General features: G+C 51.5%; 3 protein-coding genes across 3 annotated transcripts; 2 read left to right on the forward strand and 1 right to left on the reverse strand.

Annotated features, from left to right (window-relative positions):
* The first annotated feature begins 1,380 nt into the window (after nt 1-1,380).
* Nucleotides 1,381-5,527, forward strand: LOC135457453 (T-cell surface glycoprotein CD3 epsilon chain). The gene is made up of 7 exons (XM_064732046.1): nt 1,381-1,589; nt 2,564-2,584; nt 2,837-2,851; nt 2,978-3,181; nt 3,392-3,544; nt 4,416-4,462; nt 5,271-5,527. Exons 1-7 carry the CDS (start codon nt 1,541-1,543, stop codon nt 5,325-5,327), a joined length of 546 nt encoding a protein of 181 aa, XP_064588116.1. The 5' UTR covers nt 1,381-1,540; the 3' UTR covers nt 5,328-5,527.
* Nucleotides 5,528-6,302: 775 nt separating this feature from the next.
* On the reverse strand, nt 6,303-8,008 carry LOC135457479 (T-cell surface glycoprotein CD3 gamma chain-like). Its single transcript, XM_064732092.1, has 5 exons — nt 7,865-8,008; nt 7,372-7,575; nt 6,960-7,091; nt 6,759-6,799; nt 6,303-6,521 (listed from the first exon to the last, which is right to left on the reverse strand). The coding sequence occupies exons 1-5, from the start codon at nt 7,935-7,937 to the stop codon at nt 6,459-6,461; spliced, it is 513 nt and encodes a 170-aa protein (XP_064588162.1). The 5' UTR covers nt 7,938-8,008; the 3' UTR covers nt 6,303-6,458.
* A 683-nt stretch (nt 8,009-8,691) lies between these two features.
* Nucleotides 8,692-17,118, forward strand: ZW10 (zw10 kinetochore protein). The gene is made up of 16 exons (XM_064732091.1): nt 8,692-8,811; nt 9,166-9,300; nt 9,796-9,897; nt 10,192-10,269; nt 10,372-10,531; nt 10,696-10,845; nt 11,245-11,436; nt 11,618-11,769; nt 11,954-12,136; nt 12,319-12,557; nt 13,330-13,401; nt 14,002-14,171; nt 14,751-14,881; nt 15,125-15,256; nt 15,456-15,658; nt 15,923-17,118. Exons 1-16 carry the CDS (start codon nt 8,695-8,697, stop codon nt 16,041-16,043), a joined length of 2,337 nt encoding a protein of 778 aa, XP_064588161.1. The 5' UTR covers nt 8,692-8,694; the 3' UTR covers nt 16,044-17,118.
* Nucleotides 17,119-21,765: the final 4,647 nt, after the last annotated feature.

The following is a 21,765-nucleotide window of genomic DNA, read 5'->3' on the forward strand; positions in this document are numbered from 1 at the left end:
CAGACTTTTGTTAATCTTTATCTTTTAACAAAACACGTGGACTCCAACTTTTAAGAGAAGACAACGTCCCTGGCACACTCACCAGTAACCTGAATTCTCTGATGTTCTACTCGGAAACACAAATAAGGAAAAGAAAGCCCTGACAAAGAGAGCACCCCAATAAAGGAAATGGGGCACAGCAGCACCCCCCTGTCCCTTTAGAGCTTTTACAGGTACTCTGCATCTGCGCTTCATCCCAAGGCAGCCGGGCCAGGAGCCCCCTCTAGCGGGGCCAGCCACGGCCACGGCAGCGCCCGAGCGGGAGAACATCCCAAAAATGCCGCTGGAATAGGAGCTGAGTGCAGGGGATGTGTTACAGACGTGTTTTATGAAACATCCTTTCTTTAGGATTTTTTTCTCTTGAGAAGCCTCAAGAACAAAATGCAAACAATAACTATCTGCTGCTGCAGATTGCAACAGGTGTATCTTTGGTTAGTTTCATGTAGTTGTTTTTAATAAATAGCTAATCACAGTCTAGCTGTGTCTCTCTCTAGTTAGACACAAGATTTTGTAATCATTCTATTTTTCTCTTTTGCTTTCAAGCTTTCTAATAAAATCTTATATTCTTTTAGTATAATTTTAATATAATATATATCATAGAATAATAAATCAAGCTTTTTAAAGTATAGAGTCAACATTCTGGTCTCTTCCCTCATCCTGGAGCCCCTGTGAACGCCACCATGGGGATGGGCAGGGAGCCACAGCCTCGGCTCTGTGCCCGTGCAGGGCTCTGGGTGCTCAGCTTTGGGGGCAGCTCCTGCTCCCCTCATTCCAGCCTGCCAGTGCCTGAAGGGAGCTGCAGGAGGGTGGAGAGGGGCTCTTGGCAGCAGCTGTGGGGTAGAACAAGGGGGAATGGGCTCACACTGCCAGAGGGCAGGGCTGGATGGGATATTGGGAATGAGGAATCGTTCCCTGGCAGGGTGGGCAGGCCCTGGCACAGCTGTGGCTGCCCCCGGATCCCTGGCAGTGCCCAAGGCTGGGCTGGATGGGGTTTGGAGCAGCCTGGGACAGTGAGGGTGTCCCTCATGGCAGGGGTGGGATGGGATGGGCTTTATGGTCCCTTCCCACCCAAACCACGCTGGGATTCCACGTGAAGTCCTTTGCCACATTTGGAGCATCTCAGACTCTCACTTTGAGGAGCTGTTGGGAAGGCCCTGATGGATTCCAGCTCCTTTCTCTCTCCTCGGCTCCCAGGGCAGCCCCAGGAGCTGTACCAGGCCCCGCAGAGCTGGTGCAGGGCAGAGCAGCCACTCCTGGCTGCCGGTGACGTCCCATGAAGACATTTTGAGCCTCCGCACTTCCTGACCTGGGCTTATTTCACGTGTCTGCCTCTGCCTCGGCTGCTCTGGAAAGCGTGAGTGCCCCAGCCCTGCTCGGGTGGGCAACAATTCTGGGAAAAACAATCCTGGGCTTCTTTCCAGGAAAGCCACCGTGCTCTTTCCTGCCACAGCCATGGCAGTCTGATGTGGTGGAGAGGAGCAGCAGCAGCAGGAACACGAGGATGAGGTTGGAGCAGTGCCTGCCCCTCCTGGGGCTCCTGCTGTGTGCAGGTGAGTCCCCAAACTTCAGGCAGCTGGGTGCAGTGTGAGTGTAAGGTTCCACGCTCCTAATTTTGGGGTTTTTATCCTTTATCAGTGCACTTTTCTCAAAGTGTTTGGTGATCCTGGGTAAGTGACTCAGGCTTGGTAGAACTTCAGGGGTGGGGTGGCAGCTGGGGTGCCCCACTGGCTTAGGATGAAGTGCAGAGTACCTGGAAAGGCTCTAAAGAACCCAGTAATGAGGAGAGATGAGTGTACAGGATAATCCATTACGAGTTGTTACCAGACTCCAGCTACTCTGCCCAAGTGCTGCGAGTACCAACTTTGTGAAGATAGAAAATGTGGTTTATCAATGGCCTGTTCTTTTTCCACATTTAAATTTGTCTCTGTAAAATAAAAACCATCAGGTCACCTTCTCTCCAAGGAATTCCGCTGTGGAATTCAAATCTGCAGTCGCTTATTTACGTTACGTTTTGCAAAAGGACAAATGTCTTGAAAGGAAATCACAACTGTGATTCACACCTCCTAAAAACTCTTTCTTTAATATTCCAGCTCCAGAGCCTCTCATGGAGCAAGTTGTTTCCTACAAGGCAGAAAAACCACACAGATAAACAGTTTTACAGCGTTAAGCCAACGTCAGGCTCCCACTCTTGCAGAGGTTCTTACCAGGATTTTCCAGCAGTGTTTGCTCCACGATAATAAAGCAGAATTTCTGGGTTTGCATCTTGCAATAACAACCTTTTTTTTTCTGAACTGGGTTGGAAAATGATTCAAGTTTCCATTCTGCGTTAGGCTGTGTTGAAAATGGCTTCCAAGTTCAGAACAACATCCTGTCTCACCAGCAGAATATTTCTGATGCCTTCAGCATGAATGTGGGATTGTAAATATCTCTTTCAAGCTGATTCAGAAAGGATGTCCTGGGAGTAGGAAAGGTGTGTGATAGCTGAAGTTCAATTATTTAACATTTCTTATTCCTTTTTTTGCAGTTGGCACCACAGCTCAGCTGGGTAAGTGTATTTTACTGCCATCCTTAGCTATTTATCATGCTAAAAGCCCTCAAAAGTGAGGACTAAAAGTCAAATAGAAAGATTTGAATTTTGTAAATATTGCAAGATAGGAAAAATTCACTGTTCATTAATTGACAGTGGTCTTACTGATTGGAGGAATTGGTATGTAATTATTACCAGTGTTGGGCATTTCCAGCATGGTGAGGCAATGGTGAGATGATTTTTTAACACTCTTTGTTTTCTGTTTTGCAGATGAAGAACTGGAGGGTAAGTGAACTTTACCAGCATTCTTTAGTGTTTAGCGGGGTATAAAGATTGTAGCTGACTAAAAACCAGGTGGAAATATCTGACTTTTGCCCTTGGTTTCCTTTCTCATTGGTGCGTCCTCCCAAGAGGAATTCCTGGTGGAGATTTCTGGCACCACGGTGACCGTCACATGTCCCGTGGATGAAGACGAGGACATCCAGTGGGAGCTGTCTGGGAAAACCCAGGACACCAAGAGCAGGAAGTTCACTATAAAGGACCACGACAGCTCCCCTGCCAACCTCAGCTGCTCCTTTGGTAACACAAAGCATCAGCTGTACCTGAATGCCAAAGGTGAGCGCTGCCCCCTCACCTGGCAGGTTTGGGGGCTGATTGGGTTTCCAGTGGGGTGGGATGAATGTGATGCTGCTGAGGCCAGTCCCAGAGCCCATTTTGGGCAAATCTTCCCTCCCAGTTTGCCCTTTTCCCCTTCCCAGCTGCCCATAGCCCTGTGCCAGGCTGGGCTCTCCTGGCTCTGAGCATCCCCTGCCCTCATCCCTGCAGTTTGTGCCACCTGCGAGGAGCTGGACGCCCTGATCGTGGCAGGGATCATCACTGCAGACCTCCTCATCACCCTGGGCGTGCTCATCCTGGTCTATTACTTCAGCAAAGGCAGGAAGGGACGAGCCAGCTCTGCTGGGGACAGCCGGCCACGAGGTGAGAGCCACTGCAGGCACCCCTGCTGTCTGTGCCACCCTCTGGGCACCCAGGTGTGGTATTTTCGGGGTCCCCAGATGGAGGAGGAAGGAAATGGTGAATCTGACTCCATGGTTTTAGAAGGCTGATATGTTATGATATGATATTAATATATTATATTATATTATATTATATTATATTATATTATATTATATTATATTATATTATATTATATTATATTATATTATATTATATTATATTATATTATATTATATTATATTATATTATATTATATTATATTATATTATATTACGCTATACTAAAATTAAACTAAAGAATAGAGAAAGGATACAGACAGAAGGCTACAAAGAATGATAATGAAATCTTGTGGCTCTCTCTTCAGAGTCTGACACAGCTTAGCACTGACTGGCCATTAAGTAAAAATAATTCACATGTTAGATAAACAATCTCCAAGCACATTCCAAAGCAGCAAAACGCAGGAGAAGCCAATGAGATAATATAATTTTCCTTTTTCCCTGAGGTTCTCAGCTTCCCAGGAGCAAATCCTGGACAAGGGGATTTTTCAGAAAAAAGACAGTCACACCCAGGGAAACCCTCATTCCATCCTCTGCTCCCCATGACCTTCCAGGCAGTGCTCCTGCATCCCAGGGATGTTCTCCAGGAGTTCTCTGTGCAGGGATGGGCTGGCTGCTGCAATGGAGCTCATTTCCCAGGCAGCTGTGCTGGAGCCAGCCCTGCAGCTGTGTGTATTCTGAGCTCTTCAGGAGCTCAGAATGAATCCATGGGGGTTGATCCGTGGTGTGCCTGGCCCTGGGATCAGCCTGGAGGCCCCTCATGGCAGGGACTCACCCTCTCTGTGCCTCTGTTTCAGGTCCGAAGATGCAGCGGCCTCCCCCTGTCCCCAACCCGGACTATGAGGTGAGGACAGGCCCTTTCCATGCTGCTGCTGGGGAGGGACAGCCAGGTCATCCATCCCTGAAGGAGCATCCGGCCAAGCTCCCAGATTTCCTGGCAGGAATTGGGAAAAGGGTGGTTGGGGTGCAGCCCCTTTCCCTGGTGCTACCATGGGGATTTATGTGGGGGCAGAGCTGCAGCTCCCTGGGCACTGCCCCTGCTCTGCTGTGCTTTTCTCCACGCCTGTGTGGGCTTAGTGAGAGCTCTTAGAGCTCGTGCTATGGAGGAATGATGAGGAGGACTCCATCTTATCAGAACACTAATGCATTACTTTATTATACTGTATTATTCTGTACATCTAAAACTGAACCTGCCAAGCACTCAACTCTGCACACACTGCACAGAATCTCGTGACTGTCGCCCTCAGTCCTGACACACACACACACACACCTGGCCCTGACAGGCCAAGGAAACAAAACACCATCACTGTTGGTAAACAGTCTCCACATTGCATTCTACTATTGCACATTCTACTATTGCACATTCTACTATTGCATTCTACTTTGGCACAGCAAATGAGATACGAATAATCTTGGGAAGAATTGTGCCTTGCTTTTCTCTGTGAAATGTACACACTAGGCCCTGACAGGCCATGGAAAGAAAACCCCATCACTGTGGGGAAACAATCTCCACACTGCATTCTACTTTGGCACAAAAACAGGCGCAGCAAATGAGATGAGAATAATCTTGGGAAGAATTGTGCCCTGCTTTTCTCTGTGAGGAGAAATGTGGGGCTCCAGCTCCTGACCCAGGATCTCATGTCTCCCCACAGCCCATCCGGAAGGGGCAGCGGGAGGTGTACGCAGGCCTGGCCCCCAGGGCCATCTGAAACTCCTCTGATGGCAGCCTGGACCAGCAGCTCGGGATGAAACGCTTCTGCCCACCTTGTCCCAGCTCTCTGCAGCTCTGCTGAGCCTCTGGCGTTCTGGCCACAGGACAGGGATGGGCTGTCCCACCCTGGGGTGTGCTTGGGTTTGCCAGCCCGGAGCAGAAATGAGCACATTGGCATGAGATTTCCTTCTCATTAAAGGACTGCAGCCTCACTGGGCCTCCCTGGTCTCCTTTTCCCCTCACACTTCCCTCTGCTCCTGCTGCCTTTCCCTCAGGTTTAATGTCTGCCCTGAGTGCCCCCACTTGGTAGTGGTGTTCCCTGGGCTGAGAACGGATCCTCCTCAGGGGGATTTGCCTCTGACCCGGTCCTGCTCTCCCCTTCCCAGCCTGGCCCCATTTGCAGCAGTGCTGCTCACAGAAGGTGACAGCGTGGCCCTGTGTGGGTTTGGGGCTCTGGGGCTGGTTGGTGCTGTGTGTATCTCGCCATCTCCCCGCCGGGGTGTGGGGCCTGCTGTGGTGAAGGAGCCCAGCTGTGCTCTAAACCGCATCCTGGAGCTGCTGGGGTGCAGCTCAACGCCCCCAGCCCTGCTCTGCTGCTGCTTCCTCTGCTCAGGGCTGCCTCAGCCAGGCTTCGAGCTCAAACAGGCACCAAAACAACCCACGGGCCCCTCTTCACTGCTGCACCCCCACTTTGGGGTTTACTGCCTGCAGGGCTGCAAATTTCCTCATCCTTCCAAGGTGAAGTGATGCTGGCTGGCCCTGTTGGTGTCTGTGTCCTGTTTTGGGGGCTCAGACCACATGAGCTGTTTCTGCTTGGGGCTGGGGAGTGGAGACCTGGCATTGCCATCCCAAATCCCATCCTGTGCACCTTCCCAGTGACCAGATCTTCCCAGTGACCAGACCCCATCCCTGTGCCCTTCCCAGTGACCAGACCCCATCCCTGTGCCCTCCCCCAGGAGCAGCACACAGTAGATGGAGCAGGGAGCCCGTGGGACAGGCTCATCTTTATTGGCATTAATACAGAAGTGCAAGAGGTGTGCAATGGGCACAGGGCTGCAAGCAGCCCACCCTGGAGGGACCCCCGAGCAAAGCCAGCACGCTGATGAAGGCAGTCCCAGAGTCTTCCTCCTCACCTGCGCGCACGGGCGGGAGCCAGCCGGCTGTACTGATCCTCCTCCCGCTCTCCCAGGGGCTGCCAGGGGGAAAAATAAGGGGACATGAACCCAAACTGCACCTGCCAAACCCTGGGAGGGTGAGCTGGGTCAGCCTTGGGCAAGATTCTCTCCACACTGAGGGGTTGAAGGTGCACAAACACACACAGGGGTGCTGGAGGTGTCCCCACACACACCCAGGAATGCTGAAGGTGTCCCCAAACACACACAGGAGTGCTGGAGGTGTCCCCACACACACAGGGGTGCCCCACACTCACCTGGTAGAGCTCGTTGGAGATCAGGTTCTGCTTGTCAGAGGCTGAAGGAAAAAAGAACAACAAGCTCAGAAACCAGGGGAGCCTTGGGCAATATGGGGAACATTTCCAAACAAACCCAAGAGCTGGCTGCAGCCCCCCGGGGTGCCACACAGAGCCCCCAGGGGTGCCAGGCACAGCCCCCGGGCTGGCCCCATCCCTCACCTCGCGAGGTGTGTCCCCTGTCATGGCCACTGATGCAGTACACGGCCACTGCCAGGAGCAGCGTGGCCACCAGGTCGGCGATGACGATGCCCGAGATGGTGGGAGCGTCCACCTCGATGCAGTTCTGGCACACTGCAAACCCAAAAGGACACAAACACTGAGGGCAGGGGCACATCCATCTGTGCCAGTGCAACAGAGCCCAGCTGGCTTTGCTGTGTGACCCCCGTGTCCCCCACAGCAGTGCAGGGCAGAGGAGCAGGTCATGGCACTGAACTGCAGGGCTCTCACAGGGACACCACACGCAGAGGAACCACTGGAGACACTCCCAGGTGAGGGGAAATTCCCTCAAGGCTCGGCTTGGGGGAAAACTCCGAGCAGCCCTGGCTCTGGCAAGGCAGCAGTGAACACTTACTGCGGTAGTGCACCTGGAGCCTGCTCTTCTGGCCTCCTGTCTCACACGTGTAGAGGCCCCTGGGGTCATCATAAACCCCGCTCAGGTCCAGCTGTGCCTCATGCCCTACAGGGCTCCCATCTCTCCACCACGTGATGTTCTTGCCTTGGCCCCTCACACACTCCAGGAACACCTTCCCGCTGAATTCCTTCACGAATATCTGCCCTGTGCAAGGAGAAGGGAGCAGAGAGCTTCACCTCTGAGCGATGAGCAGCAGGGCAGAGCTCGGAGCTCCTTCCTGGGCAGGACGCATCACATCAAACTGTCCCAAAAAATCTCTGGCCAAACTCCCCCAACCTCCTGCACTGATTCCTTTTTCCCCATGGACATTCCAAACTTTCTCTGCAGGAAAACCTCACCAAGCCCTGGGGTTCCCAAGCCCTGGGGCTCCTTCCCAGCATGTCCAGGGACCACGGCGAGTGTCCGGCCGCTGACCCCACATCCCCGGACTCACCTCGGACCCCCCAGCTGGCCAGGGCCAGGCTGGCCAGCAGCCCCCAGGCACTCAGAGCCTTTCCCCCCGGCATGGCACGGCGGTGGTGGCTCTGTCCCCGCTCCGGGACGTGGGGACAGCTGTCACCACGAGGCACCTCCCGCCCGGGCTGCGTCAGGCACCGGATGCCGGGGGCTGATCCTCCCTCCCCCGGCAAGAATGGATGGTGGCTCGGTGCCTGCCTCCTCACCCCAGCACCCACGGAACCCTCTGAGCCCCGCATCTCCCTGTCCCCCTGCAGCCATGGACATCCACTGATGGATACCCCAACCAGGAGACACTGCAGAGCTGGGGAGTCCCCAGAATTTCCACATTCCCTGCAGCCACTGGTCCCCCATAGCCACGAACCCTCAGCATAGACGGGTGTCCCCTGCAAGCCATAGACCCTCAGCATCCAGTGGTGTACTCCAGCAGCCACAGGTCACGCCATCCACAGATTCCCCGGCATCTCCGTGTCCCCATAACCGCGGTTCCCAATCCCCATGGGATCTCCGTGTCCCTATAACCGCGGTCCCTGCTCCCTCTCATCTCCGGGTGTCACCATAACGCCGGTCCTCTCTCCCCTCGATCTCCAGATGTTCCCATAACTGCGGTTCCCGCTCCCCGGTATCTCCGTGTCCCCATAACCGCGGTCCACTATCCCCATGGGATCTCTGGGTGTCTCCATAACAGCGGTCCCCTCTCCTCCCCCTACGTCCTGCTGTCTGCGGTCAGTCTCGAACCCGCGGTGTCCCGATCGAGCTCCGCGCCGCGGTCCCGTGTCCCTCGCGGCCGCCGTAGGGCGCGCAGCCATGGCGGCGCGGGCGGGCTCGCTGGTGGCGGCCGTGCTGGCGCACTCGGGCCGGCTGGACAAGGAGCACCTGGGGGCCCGCGTCGGGCGCCTCTCCCGCCGCGTCGAGGAGCTCAAGGCAAGGGACGGGGAACGGAGGGGGCGCGGGGAGAGACAGGGAGCCGGCACTGCGGCGGAGCTGGTCGGGACTGGGTGTCCAGCTGTGTGTCACTCGGGTGTCCAGATGTCCAGCTCTGGGTCAGCTGGATCGGGGTGTCCAGCCCTGGGTTATTTCGGGTGCCCAGCCCTGGTTTGGGCCGGGTGTCCAGCCCTGGGTCAGCTGGATTGGGGTGCCCAGCCTTGGTTCAGCCTCGGGTGTCCAGCCCTGCTCAGGGGTGCCCAGCCCTCTCCATCCCGCGGTGCCCCAGCTCTGCCCTCTCACCCTGTCCCTGTGTCACCGAGGTGACGCTGTCCTTTTGCTCGCTGTCCTCAGGGAGAGGTGTGCACCATGATCAACAAGAAGTACAGCGAGTTCCTGCCCAGCATGCAGAGCGCAGAGGACCTGGTGGCGCAGGTGGAGGGGCTGTCCAACAACATCGACCTGCTCAAGGCGGGCATCGAGAACGAGGTGACTCCCAGGGACATCCTGCTCCATTTCAGCCCAAATCTGGAGCCCCCAGCCCATCCCGGAGTGCTTGGTCGCAGCCCCAAACCTGCCTGAGCTCAGGGAGTGTCTGGACAACACTTTCATGATGGGATTTTGGGGTTTGTGGCAGGACTCGATGATCCCGTCCAGCTCAGGGATTCTGTGATTCTCTGGCTGGGATCCCTGGGTGATATCAGCCCTAAAGAATGGCTTGAGGTGACACCAGGGTGCACATTAAGAGCTGCCATTAAGGGGTTGTCACTCCTGTATGGGTGGAAAAGTGTGTCACAGTGTCCTTCAGAGAGAAGGACCAGCCTTGGCTGGGGCAGGGGGTGGGACACAGGAGTAAAAAGGATGGAGTTTTTCCCTCCTCACCAAATCATTCTATGCACAGAAATAAATGATAAGTGAAATTTAAGAGGAGAATGTGTGTGCTAGCCAGTGCTGTCAGTGAAATGAAAAATGCTGTTGTTTTAGGTCCAGCGAGATCTAAATGTGGCTGTTGCTGAGTTCACAGAGCTGAAGCAGCAGCTGGAGAGGGACACCCTGGTCCTGAGTGTCCTGAAAAAGCTGCAGGAGGTGAGGAGGGGGAGCAGAATAATCCTGCTCCTCAGTGTGAGCATTGTTCTGGGCTTCTGATTCGGATGAGTGTCTCACAGGTTTGGGGAGTGTCTGTAGCTCACAGGTTTGGGTGTCTATGGCCCACAGATTTGGGAGTGTCTGTAGCTCACAGATTGAGGTGAGTGGCAGCAGCTCACCGGTCTGGGAGTGTCTGTAGTTTACAGGTTTGGGTGAGTGTGTAGCTCACAGGTCTGGGAGTGTCTGCAGTAGCAGAGCTGCAGTGACACCCCCTGTGTGTGTTCCCCTTTGCAGTTTGACACAACTATCAAGGAGTGCAACTCTGCCCTGCAGGAGAAGCAGTACGTGGCAGCAGCTCAGCAGCTGGAGAAGGTAGCAGTGCCCCTGGCAGCAGGCTGGATGCCAGGGGTGGGTTCCAGGGGATGCTTTCCCTGGCAGGGCAGTGCCCACCTGAGCTGTGTCTGCTCTCCCCAGGCACGGAGCAGCCTCAGGAGCCTGGAGTCCCGCAGGGGCTTTGAGCTGAAGATCCTGAAGGCCCTGGGCACAGAGCTCACAGTGCAGACACAGAACATGATCTACCACCTCGGGGAGGAGTGGCAGAAGCTCATTGTGTGGAAGCTTCCCCCTTCCAAAGGTGCTCACAGGGGTTTTTTCACTCTTTCTGCCCCACTGAAGTTCTCACCTGCAGGGTGGGACATGCAGTGGAGCTGTTGGGCTGAGGGGGCTGAAGGAGCTCTGGGGAGGCTGGATCTGCTTCTGCTGTGCCCTGTGACAGCCCTGGCTGTGCTTTGTGTGCAGGGAGCAGCAGCCTGGAGGCCCTGGTGCTCTCGGAGCTGCACTTGCACACGGTGCCACCCCAGGACGAGGACACTGCTGTGCCCCCCGTGGCTGCTGTGCTGCAGGCCCTGGCTGTCCTGGGAGAGCTGCACTCCAAGCTCAAAGATTTCGGTAAGGCAGACCCCAGGAACAGCCCCAGTAGCTCAGGGGGGATACTTCAGGCTTGTTTTAACACTTCACTCCAGCAGGACACTGAAAAACTTCCTCCTCTCCTGGCTTGTGTTTCCCACTGAGGTGAATGCTGGAGCTCTTACTAATAGGAAAATATTTATCCCATTATCTACCTGGAATTATTTCTCCTTTCCTGACAGTTCCGTGTACTTCTGGTCTGTGACTATGTGGTTTAATAGCCTGGTGCTCAAGAGTTTTACCTCATTGCTAATTCCCTGATAGAGCTGATCAAGGGATTATTCCTCCCACTTATTGCAGTCTCTAAATCCAGAATAGTCAGGGCTGGACCTCACTGGAGCCATCTGCTGTTGGAAAACCTCTGTTTTTCCCTTTCCTCAGGCCACTTGTTGCTGCAGTACATCCTGAAGCCTCTGATCTCACACCCATCTCTGGAGCCAGTCCCAGAGGAGCAGCCAGATGTGTTCATCCTGAGGTTCAGGTCCCAGGAGCTTGCTCTGGACGAGTCCTCTCCCATGGAGGTGTTTGAGAAGATCAAGCTGGTGTTTGAAGTTCTGCACAAATACCTGCTAAGTATGCACTTCTGGAGTTAGTTATGATCAGTACCTTGTTCATTTAATGGCAGTTTTCTAGAATATCTGATTGTTAATCAGAATTATGGGAGAGGTAAATGGAGGAAAGGCTTTTGAGCTGATGGAGGGCCTGGCCCAGGAAGCAGCTGTGTTAAAATCCATTTTTCTTCTCTGGGATGCAGATGTGCCTCTGGAGCAGCCTGGGGAAGGCAGAATCACCCTGGCAGAGCTGCTGGGGGAACTCATCTGGGAGGAGCTCTCAGACTGCCTCATCCACAACTGCCTGGTGAACTCCATCCCAACCAACAGCAGCAAACTGGAGCAGTACAAAGAGGTGGGTCCCAAAAACCCTCCCAGGTTTGAACATAGAGCCCAGGCACTCCAGTGGAATGGCATTCCAGTGGTTAATGCCCTCCAAAACCTCCTTCATCCTCTGCTTTCAGCCTTTATACCCAATTTAACTTTGTTCCCTGATTTTTGGGGGCTGTGCTAACACAGAACACATCTGCTCTCCTCAGGTGATCGAATCCACAGAGGAGTTTGAGAAGGCCCTGAAGAAGATGCAGTTTCTGAAGGAAGACACGACAGCCCTGCTGAAATACGCCTGCAATGTGGATTCCCACTTTGCCAACAAGAAGTGCCAGGATGTGATCATGGCAGCCAGGAACCTGATGACCTCAGAAATACACAACACTGTCAAGGTGACTGGGGATGCCTCACACAGTTGTTCCATGTGGAAAACAATCTCTAAATATTTTTTAATAGTGCTGCAGTGTTGTGTTTATCTTGAGTCTTAAACCTCTGCCGTTGAGTGCTTTTTAGTTTTGCAGATTTTTCTTTCAGAGCTCTGAATTCTGTTACCCTATCTCTCTGTTTCCCTTAGATCACACCTGATTCCAGCATAGCCCTCCCAGAGCTCCCTGATCCTGGCTCAGGAGACCACATGATGCTGCCCAGAGCCTGCAGCCCGGTGCCCAATGGCACAGTGAGTGTGGGCACTGAGAGCAGGCTGAGCCCGCTGACGCTGTGCCTGCCCTGCTGCCGCATCAGCTGCTCCGTGCAGCAGCTCGTGGAGCTGGCTTACCACACCCTGCTGGAGGCCACAGCCAGCACTGACCTCTGGTAGGGATTGCCTGGCATTCCTCAGTTAGCATCCCTTGTCAAAGCAGTGTTTATTTATTGTGCGTCAGCCCCTAGCAGCGCCCAGCATCTGGGAATAGATTTAAGGAACTTTAAAAATTGGACTCAGGCATTGCTCTTGTTTTGGCTGGAGGATGTATCTCTGGGTTTGGGCAGGAGACTGACACTGCTGCGGGCTGTTCCTTCAGGTTTTTAGAAAAATCAGTTGTTTAGAAAAATCAAACCCATCTCTTTTTGCCAAAACCAAGTGGTGGCCTCAGTGTGAGCAGAGTTCTTTGTGCTGGTGAAAACAAAGAGCTCCAGGCTGCAGCTGGCAGGGCTCTTGGGGATAAACAAGCAGGATCCACATAAACTCGATTTTAACCAGAGCCCTGACGCAGGAGAGTTGCCCAGGTAACAGGTGCCCTCGAGGGGCAGGGACAGTGTCCCTGGGTGTTCCTGCCCACCTGGAGGGACAGGGACAGTGTCCCCTTTGTTCTGGGCTTTCATGGATCTCCCTTCCACACTGACCCTCAAGGTCAGCACAGCCTTTGAGAGTTTTCCAGAGTGTTGACAGTGCTGTCATTGATGCCGACAATCCCCTCTTTGTGCCAGTGCTTCACTGCTCCTAAAACCTTGTTGTGGGGCAGGCTGAGGGTCAGCTGTGAGCAGGACATCAGTGCCAGGCTGCCATGAGCCCTGTCTGGGCAGGCTGAGGGTCAGCTGTGAGCAGGACATCAGTGCCAGGCTGCCATGAGCCCTCTTTCCCTTGCAGCTGTGTGCAGCTCTTTGACTGTGTCAGGAACATCTTCCAGCTCTTCTATGAGGTGGTGCCCACATACCACAGGTGAGTGTGTCCACATTTCCTGTTCTGAGGGGGAATACTGCTGTTGGAACAGTCCCACTTGTCCACTACAGCAAAAATCAGCTACTCAGTCTCTAACTAAGCCTTACCTGTGCAAAGCGGGTGCTGGAGAGTTTCTGTGTTGTCAGTCTGTGATCAAGGGTGTGGGTGAAGCTCTCACACAGCTGTAATTGTTTCCAGCCATGTAACTTTGACCTCAGATCTGATGCACAGATTTTTCAGGATGTTTTTCATGTGAAAAAAAGAGCAGCAGTGAAAATGGAAAATACACAATTCTGTCAGAGACCTTCTCTCCCCTTTCCTCTCTGTGACTTTGCTCTAACAAAATACATTCCTGTTTGAAAGCCCATGGCTGGGAACAGTGTGGGATAGCACAGGGTTCAAGTGCCTCAGTGCCATTTCAGACTCTTTTCCTGCCAGTTCCTGTGGGGTTTGTGAGATTAAATGTTTTCACTCTGATGTCAGTCAGGCCTTGCTGGCACCTGACAGACCATGTGTTTCTTTAGGATAGACACAAGCATTTTTTTAACAGAACCAGCTCGAAATAAACCCATTTCTCCTTTTCCCTTCTTGCTGGGCCAGGGAGAACCTGCAGAAGCTGCCCCAGCTGGCTGCCATCCACCACAACAACTGCATGTACATCGCCCACCACCTGCTGACCCTGGGCCACCAGTTCCGCTACCACAGCACCAGCGTGCTCAGCAACGGGGCTGCCACCTTCGTGGACCTGGTGCCTGCCTTCAGGAGGCTGGGTAACTCCCCTGCCCCTTCCCCTCTCCAGATGTGCTTGTGGCTCACCTGGGAGCTCACCCTGGCACTGGCTGCTGAGGGCTTTCATGGAGAAACTGCAACTGTTGTGTCTAAACCTCCCTTGCTCAGTGCGAGCAGTGGGTTGGTGGCGTTTGGACAAGTGGCAGAAACATTTCTGAATTTGGAAGTTTTGGCTCTTTCAAACCTTTATCTTCTTGTGAGCTTAGTCCCAAGAACAGCTCAGTATGCAGCAAGATGTGTTCTGGGATCTGCTGCTCAGTCCTTTGATATTTTCATTAGTTATTCCACAGAAATAAATTCAGAGATAGGTTTGTGTGAGCTAACAGGAGCCATCCACAATTCCTTCTGCTGCTCTGCTGCTTTTCCAGCAGTGTTGTAGCAATGCAAGCTGCACAAGAGCTCACTGGTTAAACTGGCTCTGGGAGACTGTTTGGAGACTGGAAATTGATTAAAAATAAAACGTTATAGCAAGTTCATTATTCAGCACTTGCAGTCATAAATAGGCAGAGCAAATTTAGTAATTGTTTAATTGCTTCTCTCTGCTTGTTTTGCTCCTAAAGGGATGGAGTGTTTTCTGGCCCAGATGCGAGTGCAGAAGGGAGAAATCCTGGAGAGGCTCTCGAGTGCCAGGAACTTTTCCAACATGGATGATGAGGAGAATTACTGTGCAGCAAATAAAGCCATAAAGCAGGTGAGGAAAGCAGAGACAGAACATCCCATGCCTGCAGGTATCCTGGGGAGGGTGCACTGTGGAATCTCAGCCCTGACAGCTGTGCAGCTGCTAAAAACCCTATTTTCTGATGTGATTGTTTGGGGTTTTGTCCTGGGCTGTGTCTTTAGCAGGATTGCTCACAGTTCCTCCCCATCTGTACTCTCCTGATGCCCTGGTGCCTTTCCCAGGGTTCTGCTGTCACACTCAGCTGTTGCCTTGCAGGTGCTGCACCAGCTGAGGAGGCTGGGCATGGTGTGGCAGGACGTGCTCCCTGTGAACGTGTACTGCAAGGCCATGGGGGCCCTCCTGAACACAGCCCTGGCAGAGATTGTCACCAGGATTGCTGCCCTGGAGGTAACAGCCATGGGGGTGCTGGGGACAGCGTTTGTCACCTCCAGGAACTCTCCCCACCATCACATTTTAGGGGAGCAGTTCATTCACACAGAAATAATCATGTATCCACAGGAAACCTTCATAATCCCAATTTTTCATTTCACTTGGCACTCCCAAAATAAGCCTCACTTCAGCTCTGTTGATGTTCTCCCCATCCCAGGATATCTCTGCAGAGGATGCAGACAGGCTGTACTCACTGTGCAGGATCATGGTGGAGGAGGGACCCCAAGTTTTCACCCCTCTGCTTGAAGAGGACAAAAACAAGAAATACCAGGAGGAAGTTCCAGTCTATGTGCAGAAGTGGATGACATTCAAGGAGCTGATGATCATCCTGCAGGCCAACCTCCAAGAAATTGTGGATCAGTAGGTGTTTTCCTTTCCAGCTGCTTCTCCAGCCTGTGCAGGGAGCTGCAGTTCAGAGGAAGAGCAGGAACTTCCCTTTCCCTTCCCCTTTCCCTTTCCCTTTCCCTTTCCCTTTCCCTTTCCCTTTCCCTTTCCCTTCCCCTTTCCCTTTTCTTTTCCAGAGGAGAGGGTCGGGATCAGCTGCTGGCACAGGTCCTTGGAGGCTTGCTGGAGGTGCCATTTCTGGGCAGTTGGTGCCATAAAGCTCTCCCTGTCTCCCTGCAGGTGGGCAGATGGGAAGGGGCCTCTGGCAGAGGAGTTTTCAGCAGCTGAGGTGAAGAGTCTGATCCGAGCCTTGTTCCAGAACACAGAGAGGAGAGCAGCAGCCCTGGCCAAGATCAAGTGACTCCAGTTTACACCTGCACCTTGTGGCACAGCGAGAGCAAGCTGACACTTCCAAATACTCTTTTTGATTTCACCTTTCTTATTTCTGCTGGTCTGGGAAACCTTGGGATTGGGTTGGTGCTTCCTGGAGCTTGCCCGGGGGAAGGAGCATTTCCTGCTCAGTGTTCTGTAACCTCATCTCAGGCTGGGCCCTTCCAGTGCTCAGCTGGGACTCTTCTATGCACTGCTACATGTGGGAGCTGCAGCCCCTCTGTGGCCTCTGCTGTCCCCCAAAGCACACGTGGAACCCAGAGATTGGGGAGTTCCTGATGTCCCTCCAGGAGTGCCAGAGTTTCCCACCTCAGCTTCCCCTGAGACCTCCAGGGAGAGACTTCAGAGGGGGATGTGGGGAAAGGAGATCCTGTGCTGGGTGACCATGGGTCAGGTCACAGGATTTCTCACAAAGTAGGAAAAGTCTCTTCTTTCTCATGGAAAATATCCTCAAACTGATTTAGAGCTTTCCAGTGTCACTTTCCCAAGTGTAGAGGGCAGTTCAGCTCCTTCCTTTATGTTTGTGTTGGGTGTGCACTGCACACCTCTGTGTCTTTCTGGTGTATTTTCTGTCCTTCAGGAGTGATGAGAGAAATGTAAACCAATATGCAAAGGGAATGCAAGGTGCCCTCACAGCAGGAAGTCACAAAAGGCTGTTTGACACTTGCATTGTTGTACATTTATTTTAATTGAAAAACTCACTGAGCATTCACTGAGCTCAGCCCAGAGACCAAGGTGCTGCCAATCCCTCCTGCCCTGTAGTGCTTAGAAGAGTTTCAGTCACAGTTTCATGTTTTAATCTGTTGTCTGCTGTTCTGTCCCACTCCTGTTCCCATTCCCAGGCGTTTGTGCAGGGGCTGAGGCTTTCCTGTCAGCCCAGTCCTTGCAGAACCTTTGTGTGTTTGTTTTCCCACAACACCTCATGGGATCCCCTGTCCCTTCAAACACAGTCATCCAAAATGGTCTATTTTGAAAAACACTTCTCCCCTGTTGATTGTTCACAGAATTGGAATTTGCTATTTTCTTTAATAAACTATTTATACTGAGCATGTTTGGGAGTCTGTTTGGGTTAAGTGAGGCAGGAGGAGCCAGTCCTGGGCTGTTCCTCACTTTTGGGAAGGGCAGTGTGTTTCCATGTGCAGTCTGTCCTTTCCTGAATTCTAGTGGGTCTAAGAAAATCAGACTGGAAGAGCTGTCCCATGCAAGAAAGGCATTTTCCCCCTGCTCCTCCATCCCTGGCAGCCACAGCTGCTGGCTCGGTGCTCCAGTGAAGCACCAATGAATTTTTAATGCTGTTTAACCAAAGGAACTCCCATGAATGTTTCATTACCTGTTCTGCAGTTTCAGGTGGGTTTGTTCTCCCTCTGAGCAGCACCAGGTGTGTTGTGACACAAACCTGGTGTGTTTGCTGCTCTGAAAATGGGAGTTTGGGCTTGGTTTGGGTTTTTTCTCCAAGCCCCCTGTCTCATTTAGAGTTCAGGACAGAAAAGCTGCAAATATTCCCCAAATCACCCCTGGCCCAGCTCCTGAGCCTTCCTGTGCCTGTGCTGTGCCCTGAGCCTCTGGAGCGCCCTGGCAGGACTGTAGATGGTGCTGGAGCTCCAGTGGGAGAGGAGGGAACAGCCCGGGCACAGAACCCGCCCTGAGCATCCTGTGCCAGCTCTCCTGGGCACGCAGGGACTCACCAGGCTGCTCCTCCAGCGCGGGGCTGCTGCCGGGCATCTCCCCGGGCATCTCCCCTCCGAGATCTGCCAGAAACGGAACCTTTTCAGGGTGAAAAGAAGACCAAAAATTAAGGGGTGTGAATGCCAAGATAGAGACATCTCCCAGCACAGCTCCTGGAGGATTTTCCTGCTCATTCCCCACTGCAGAGCAGCCCCCACTCCCTGCCTCTCTAGCAGGGCAATTTCCTGGGTAATGATCATGGAGCTGAGAAGGCAATTTCAGCAAAACTGGTTTCTGCCTGGCAGGAATTGAATGGAGGCACTGCTATAACCTGCCACAGTAATCTCTTGAAAAAGCAGCTGGCAATTTCCAGGCAATTCCCTGCAGGGATGTGCCAACCTCCCCAGAGGGCACAGGAGGAATGTCCTGACCCCTGTGATGCTGTGACTGTGGTGGGGACACCTCAGTGCCCACCCTGAGCAGGCACTGCCACCTCCCTGTCACCTGGCACATCTGATGCCCTCTGCTGTGTTTCTGCAGAGCCAGGAGAGGGCTGGGCCCTGGCTTCTCATCCATCTGCCAATAAAGGGAGAATTTAGGGATGGCAGGGATGAAATGTTTTCATTCTCTGCGCCGTGTTCCAGCACAAAGATATCCCGGGGGATTTATTCTCGGAGATGAGTCAAAGAGGAAGAATAATTGTTACAGAGAAATTAATTTATGCTCTTTTCCCTCCCGTCTCCAAACAGTTTATTTGTCTCTTGTCAGCTGAACCTTTGCCCTCACAAGCTGCTGAGGACCCAAATCCCAGGAATGGAAAATGTTTTTCAGGAGGCCGGATGGTGTTTCTGCTTTGCTGTACCCTCAGTCCCTGCATTGAAACCGGAGCTTTTAACAGTGGGGAGTCACCCCGGGGTGACATTTGCCACCTCGAGAGGGAGCAGAGCCGGGCTGGGCTCACAGCCAGCCCAGACAGTGACACAGAGGCCGCCGAGCCTGCATGAAGTCACAGCTGATGTCACCGGGGCTGGCGGGTCCTGCAGCATCTCTGTGTGTGGCACAGCCTCCTTTTAATCCAATTTCCAGCCACATTTCCCTTCCCTCCTAACCCATTCCTGAGCTACTCGAGAGGTTCAGACTCCCCAAAACGCCTCATCCTGAAGAATTCCCAAAGATTCCTCTCTCTAATGTATAACCCTCCCTTTTAACTTTTAATTCTTATGGAACTCAGGGGTTTTCCCCATTTCTGAGGTACCTGAGAGGTTCAGACTCCCCAGAACACCTGATCCCAAAGATTTCCCTCTAATGTATAACCCTCTCTTTTAATTTTTAATTCTTATGGAATTTAGGGGTTTTTCCCCATTTCTGAGGCACTTTCTCAAGTGTCTCGGTTCAGGCTCCCCAGAACACCTGATCCCAAAGATTCCCCTCTAATGTATAACCCTCCCTTTTAATTTTTAATTCTTACAGAATTTAGGGATTTTTCTTCCCCATTGTTTCTTTCACCTTTCAACGTCTAATTTCATTTCTCAGCAAACCTAAAGTTTATTTGTAAAAGCAAATCTCTTTTTCCATTGATCAATCAGTGGAATCCTTCCCATTGTTTCTTTTCTCTCCCAGTGCTGGTTTTATCCCCCAGCAGACCCACGGCTTGTTTGGAAACACAAATCTGCCATTCCTCTCATTTGGGACAGAAATCCAGGTTTCCCCAGCCAGCAGCAGAATTTTCCTGCTCTCGGTTCCTCCTGGATCCCAACTTTCTTCCCCTCCAAAAGCACAAAGCCTTGGCCAGCGCTGCTCCCCACAAACATCAGCCTTAGAGCTCCCTCCCACAGCCTCATTAAGGATCCTAATTAAATAATTGCACATTTGCATTCTCTGTAATTACAGCCACTGCTGATGTAAATAAATACGCCGCCTGCAATTACAAAGGTATGAAAAGCTATTAGAAAATATGGATTTGGCTAAAGAGAAAATCACTTCAGGGAGCTCCCCCTGGTCCCCTTCACACCCTGACACCTCCTTTGGCACCAGGAACCCCCTTCCCACCTGGAATTCTCTGCATTTCTCCAGGCTACAAAGGGAAACACCTTTAATGCATCTTGGCAGAGAAACAACTCCCCTTGTGCCAGCATTCACCAGCAACAGTGCTGCAAGGCACAACATTTGGGAGTAAAGGTCCAAACCAGCCTTTCCTTATTTATTTGCCCCACCTTCCTTATTTATTTCCTCCCATAAATTCACTCTGGGGAGTTCCTCAGCACTTTAAAGCAGCAGCCTCCATATCTCCCTGAAGGAGATAAACCTCAAAAAAATTTAAAAATTCCAAATTTCTCTTTCTGTTTCATTTTTGCAGCACTTTGGGAATCACAGCCTTTCCTGGGCACAAAGCTTCCTGCAGCTCTGAATGCTCAGGTTTGCAAAGCAGCCCGTGCTGACTGGAAAAGGGGAGAAAAAAAATAAAAGGGATTTTAATTAGGAAGTGCCTGAATGGGAGAACAACGATCCTGAGCCCTGGGATTGTGCCAGCAGAGTTTTTGTGTGTGCTGAGAAGGTGCTTGGCTTGCCAGAGCTGCCACGTGTGACTCAAAGATATAACATGTTTTAGGAGGTCCTGACAACCCAAATATATCTTTTCTCCTTTTCTTTTCCCCATTCTTCTCTTTTCTCTTCTTTTCCCTTCTCCTTTTCTTTTCCCCTATTCTTCTCTTTTCTCTTCTTTTCCCTTCTCCTTTTCTTTTCCCCTATTCTTCTCTTTTCTCTTCTTTTCCCTTCTCCTTTTCTTTTCCCCTATTCTTCTCTTTTCTCTTCTTTTCCCCTATTCTTCTCTTTTCTCTTCTTTTCCCTTCTCCTTTTCTTTTCCCCTATTCTTCTCTTCTCTCTTCTTTTCCCTTCTCCTTTTCTTTTCTCCTTTCCCCTTTCCTTTCCACCATAAAGCCCACAGGAGGCCACGCTGACACACGCACAGCGCACGGGCTGCAGTTTCTCACTCATTAATTCTGTTTTTCCAGCATCTGGAGCCGCGCAGGGCTCAGGGCAGTGACTCAGCCCGGCTCACCCAGCTGTGAATCCTCGTTTAGCGCCGATGGAGCCGCGGGCAGCGCTGCCTGGCCAGCCCAGAGCGGGGAATTTTGGCTGCTGTGAACTCCCCATGTCACTGTAAAACACAAATAACACCATGTGGACACGCAGCTCTCCCAAGGTAAAAAGAGAATTTTTTAATTTCTGACTCCAACATTTATAGATTTCCAAAAGTGACCCTGGATTGGAAGGTGACAGTGCCACCTGTCCAATGACGCTGGATAAACCAACAGTTTATCAAATTTCTCCTTATCTATAAAAGAATGCCAAACAATGAGTTATTTACAGAAAATGTTTGAGAAAGTTCGCTGCAAGAATGCAAACATAGAAGGCTTAGAAGAATTTTAAAAATATAAATAATAAATAAATAAACAGGGTGATAGGGTCCTTCTGTTGCTTTAGGACATGAAATAAAACCACGTGGACACTGATTTCCCTTTAAAAGTCAAATTTGATCCCTCCTGGGCAAGGTGCAGTGTCACAGACAGATTTTATGAAAAATCCTTTTGTCAGGATTTTTTCTCCTGAGAAGCTTCAGATGAAAAGAAAAGCAATAATTATCTGCTGCTGTGGAATGAGCATCACAGGTGCATCTGTGATTGGTCTCGTGGGGCTGTTTTTAATTAATGGCCAATCACAGTCAGCTGGCTCAGACTCTCTGGTCAGTCACAAGATTTTATCATTCCATTCCCTTCTATTCCTTGCTGGCCTTCTGGTGAAATCCTTTCTTCGATTATTTTAGTATAATTTTCATGCATCATTTTCTTTTAATATAATATATTAAATATATATATAATCTATATATATATATATTTATATTTTTATATTATTATATGTATTTATAATATATATTATTTTTATATATTTATATATTAATATAATATATATAATTAATATATAATATATTATATCTATTATAAAATAATAAATCAGCCTTCTGAAACATG

Source organism: Zonotrichia leucophrys, chromosome 24 (genome assembly GCF_028769735.1).
Source record: "Zonotrichia leucophrys gambelii isolate GWCS_2022_RI chromosome 24, RI_Zleu_2.0, whole genome shotgun sequence".
Classification (NCBI taxonomy): domain Eukaryota; kingdom Metazoa; phylum Chordata; class Aves; order Passeriformes; family Passerellidae; genus Zonotrichia; species Zonotrichia leucophrys.

What these genes read in the sequence shown, in the direction of transcription:
- LOC135457453 (XM_064732046.1), top strand. Translation starts at nt 1,541, where the DNA reads ATGAGGTTGGAGCAGTGCCTGCCCCTCCTGGGGCTCCTGCTGTGTGCA. An exon ending in GCTGTACCTGAATGCCAAAG is followed by an intron (nt 3,182 to 3,391) that starts GTGAGCGCTGCC and finishes TCATCCCTGCAG; the next exon opens with TTTGTGCCACCTGCGAGGAG. An exon ending in TGGGGACAGCCGGCCACGAG is followed by an intron (nt 3,545 to 4,415) that starts GTGAGAGCCACT and finishes CCTCTGTTTCAG; the next exon opens with GTCCGAAGATGCAGCGGCCT.
- LOC135457479 (XM_064732092.1), bottom strand. Translation starts at nt 7,937, where the DNA reads ATGCCGGGGGGAAAGGCTCTGAGTGCCTGGGGGCTGCTGGCCAGCCTG. An exon ending in GGCCAGCTGGGGGGTCCGAG is followed by an intron (nt 7,576 to 7,864) that starts GTGAGTCCGGGG and finishes CTCCTTGCACAG; the next exon opens with GGCAGATATTCGTGAAGGAA. An exon ending in GCTCCAGGTGCACTACCGCA is followed by an intron (nt 7,092 to 7,371) that starts GTAAGTGTTCAC and finishes TTGGGTTTGCAG; the next exon opens with TGTGCCAGAACTGCATCGAG.
- ZW10 (XM_064732091.1), top strand. Translation starts at nt 8,695, where the DNA reads ATGGCGGCGCGGGCGGGCTCGCTGGTGGCGGCCGTGCTGGCGCACTCG. An exon ending in AACTGGAGCAGTACAAAGAG is followed by an intron (nt 11,770 to 11,953) that starts GTGGGTCCCAAA and finishes TGCTCTCCTCAG; the next exon opens with GTGATCGAATCCACAGAGGA. An exon ending in ACAGCCAGCACTGACCTCTG is followed by an intron (nt 12,558 to 13,329) that starts GTAGGGATTGCC and finishes TTTCCCTTGCAG; the next exon opens with CTGTGTGCAGCTCTTTGACT.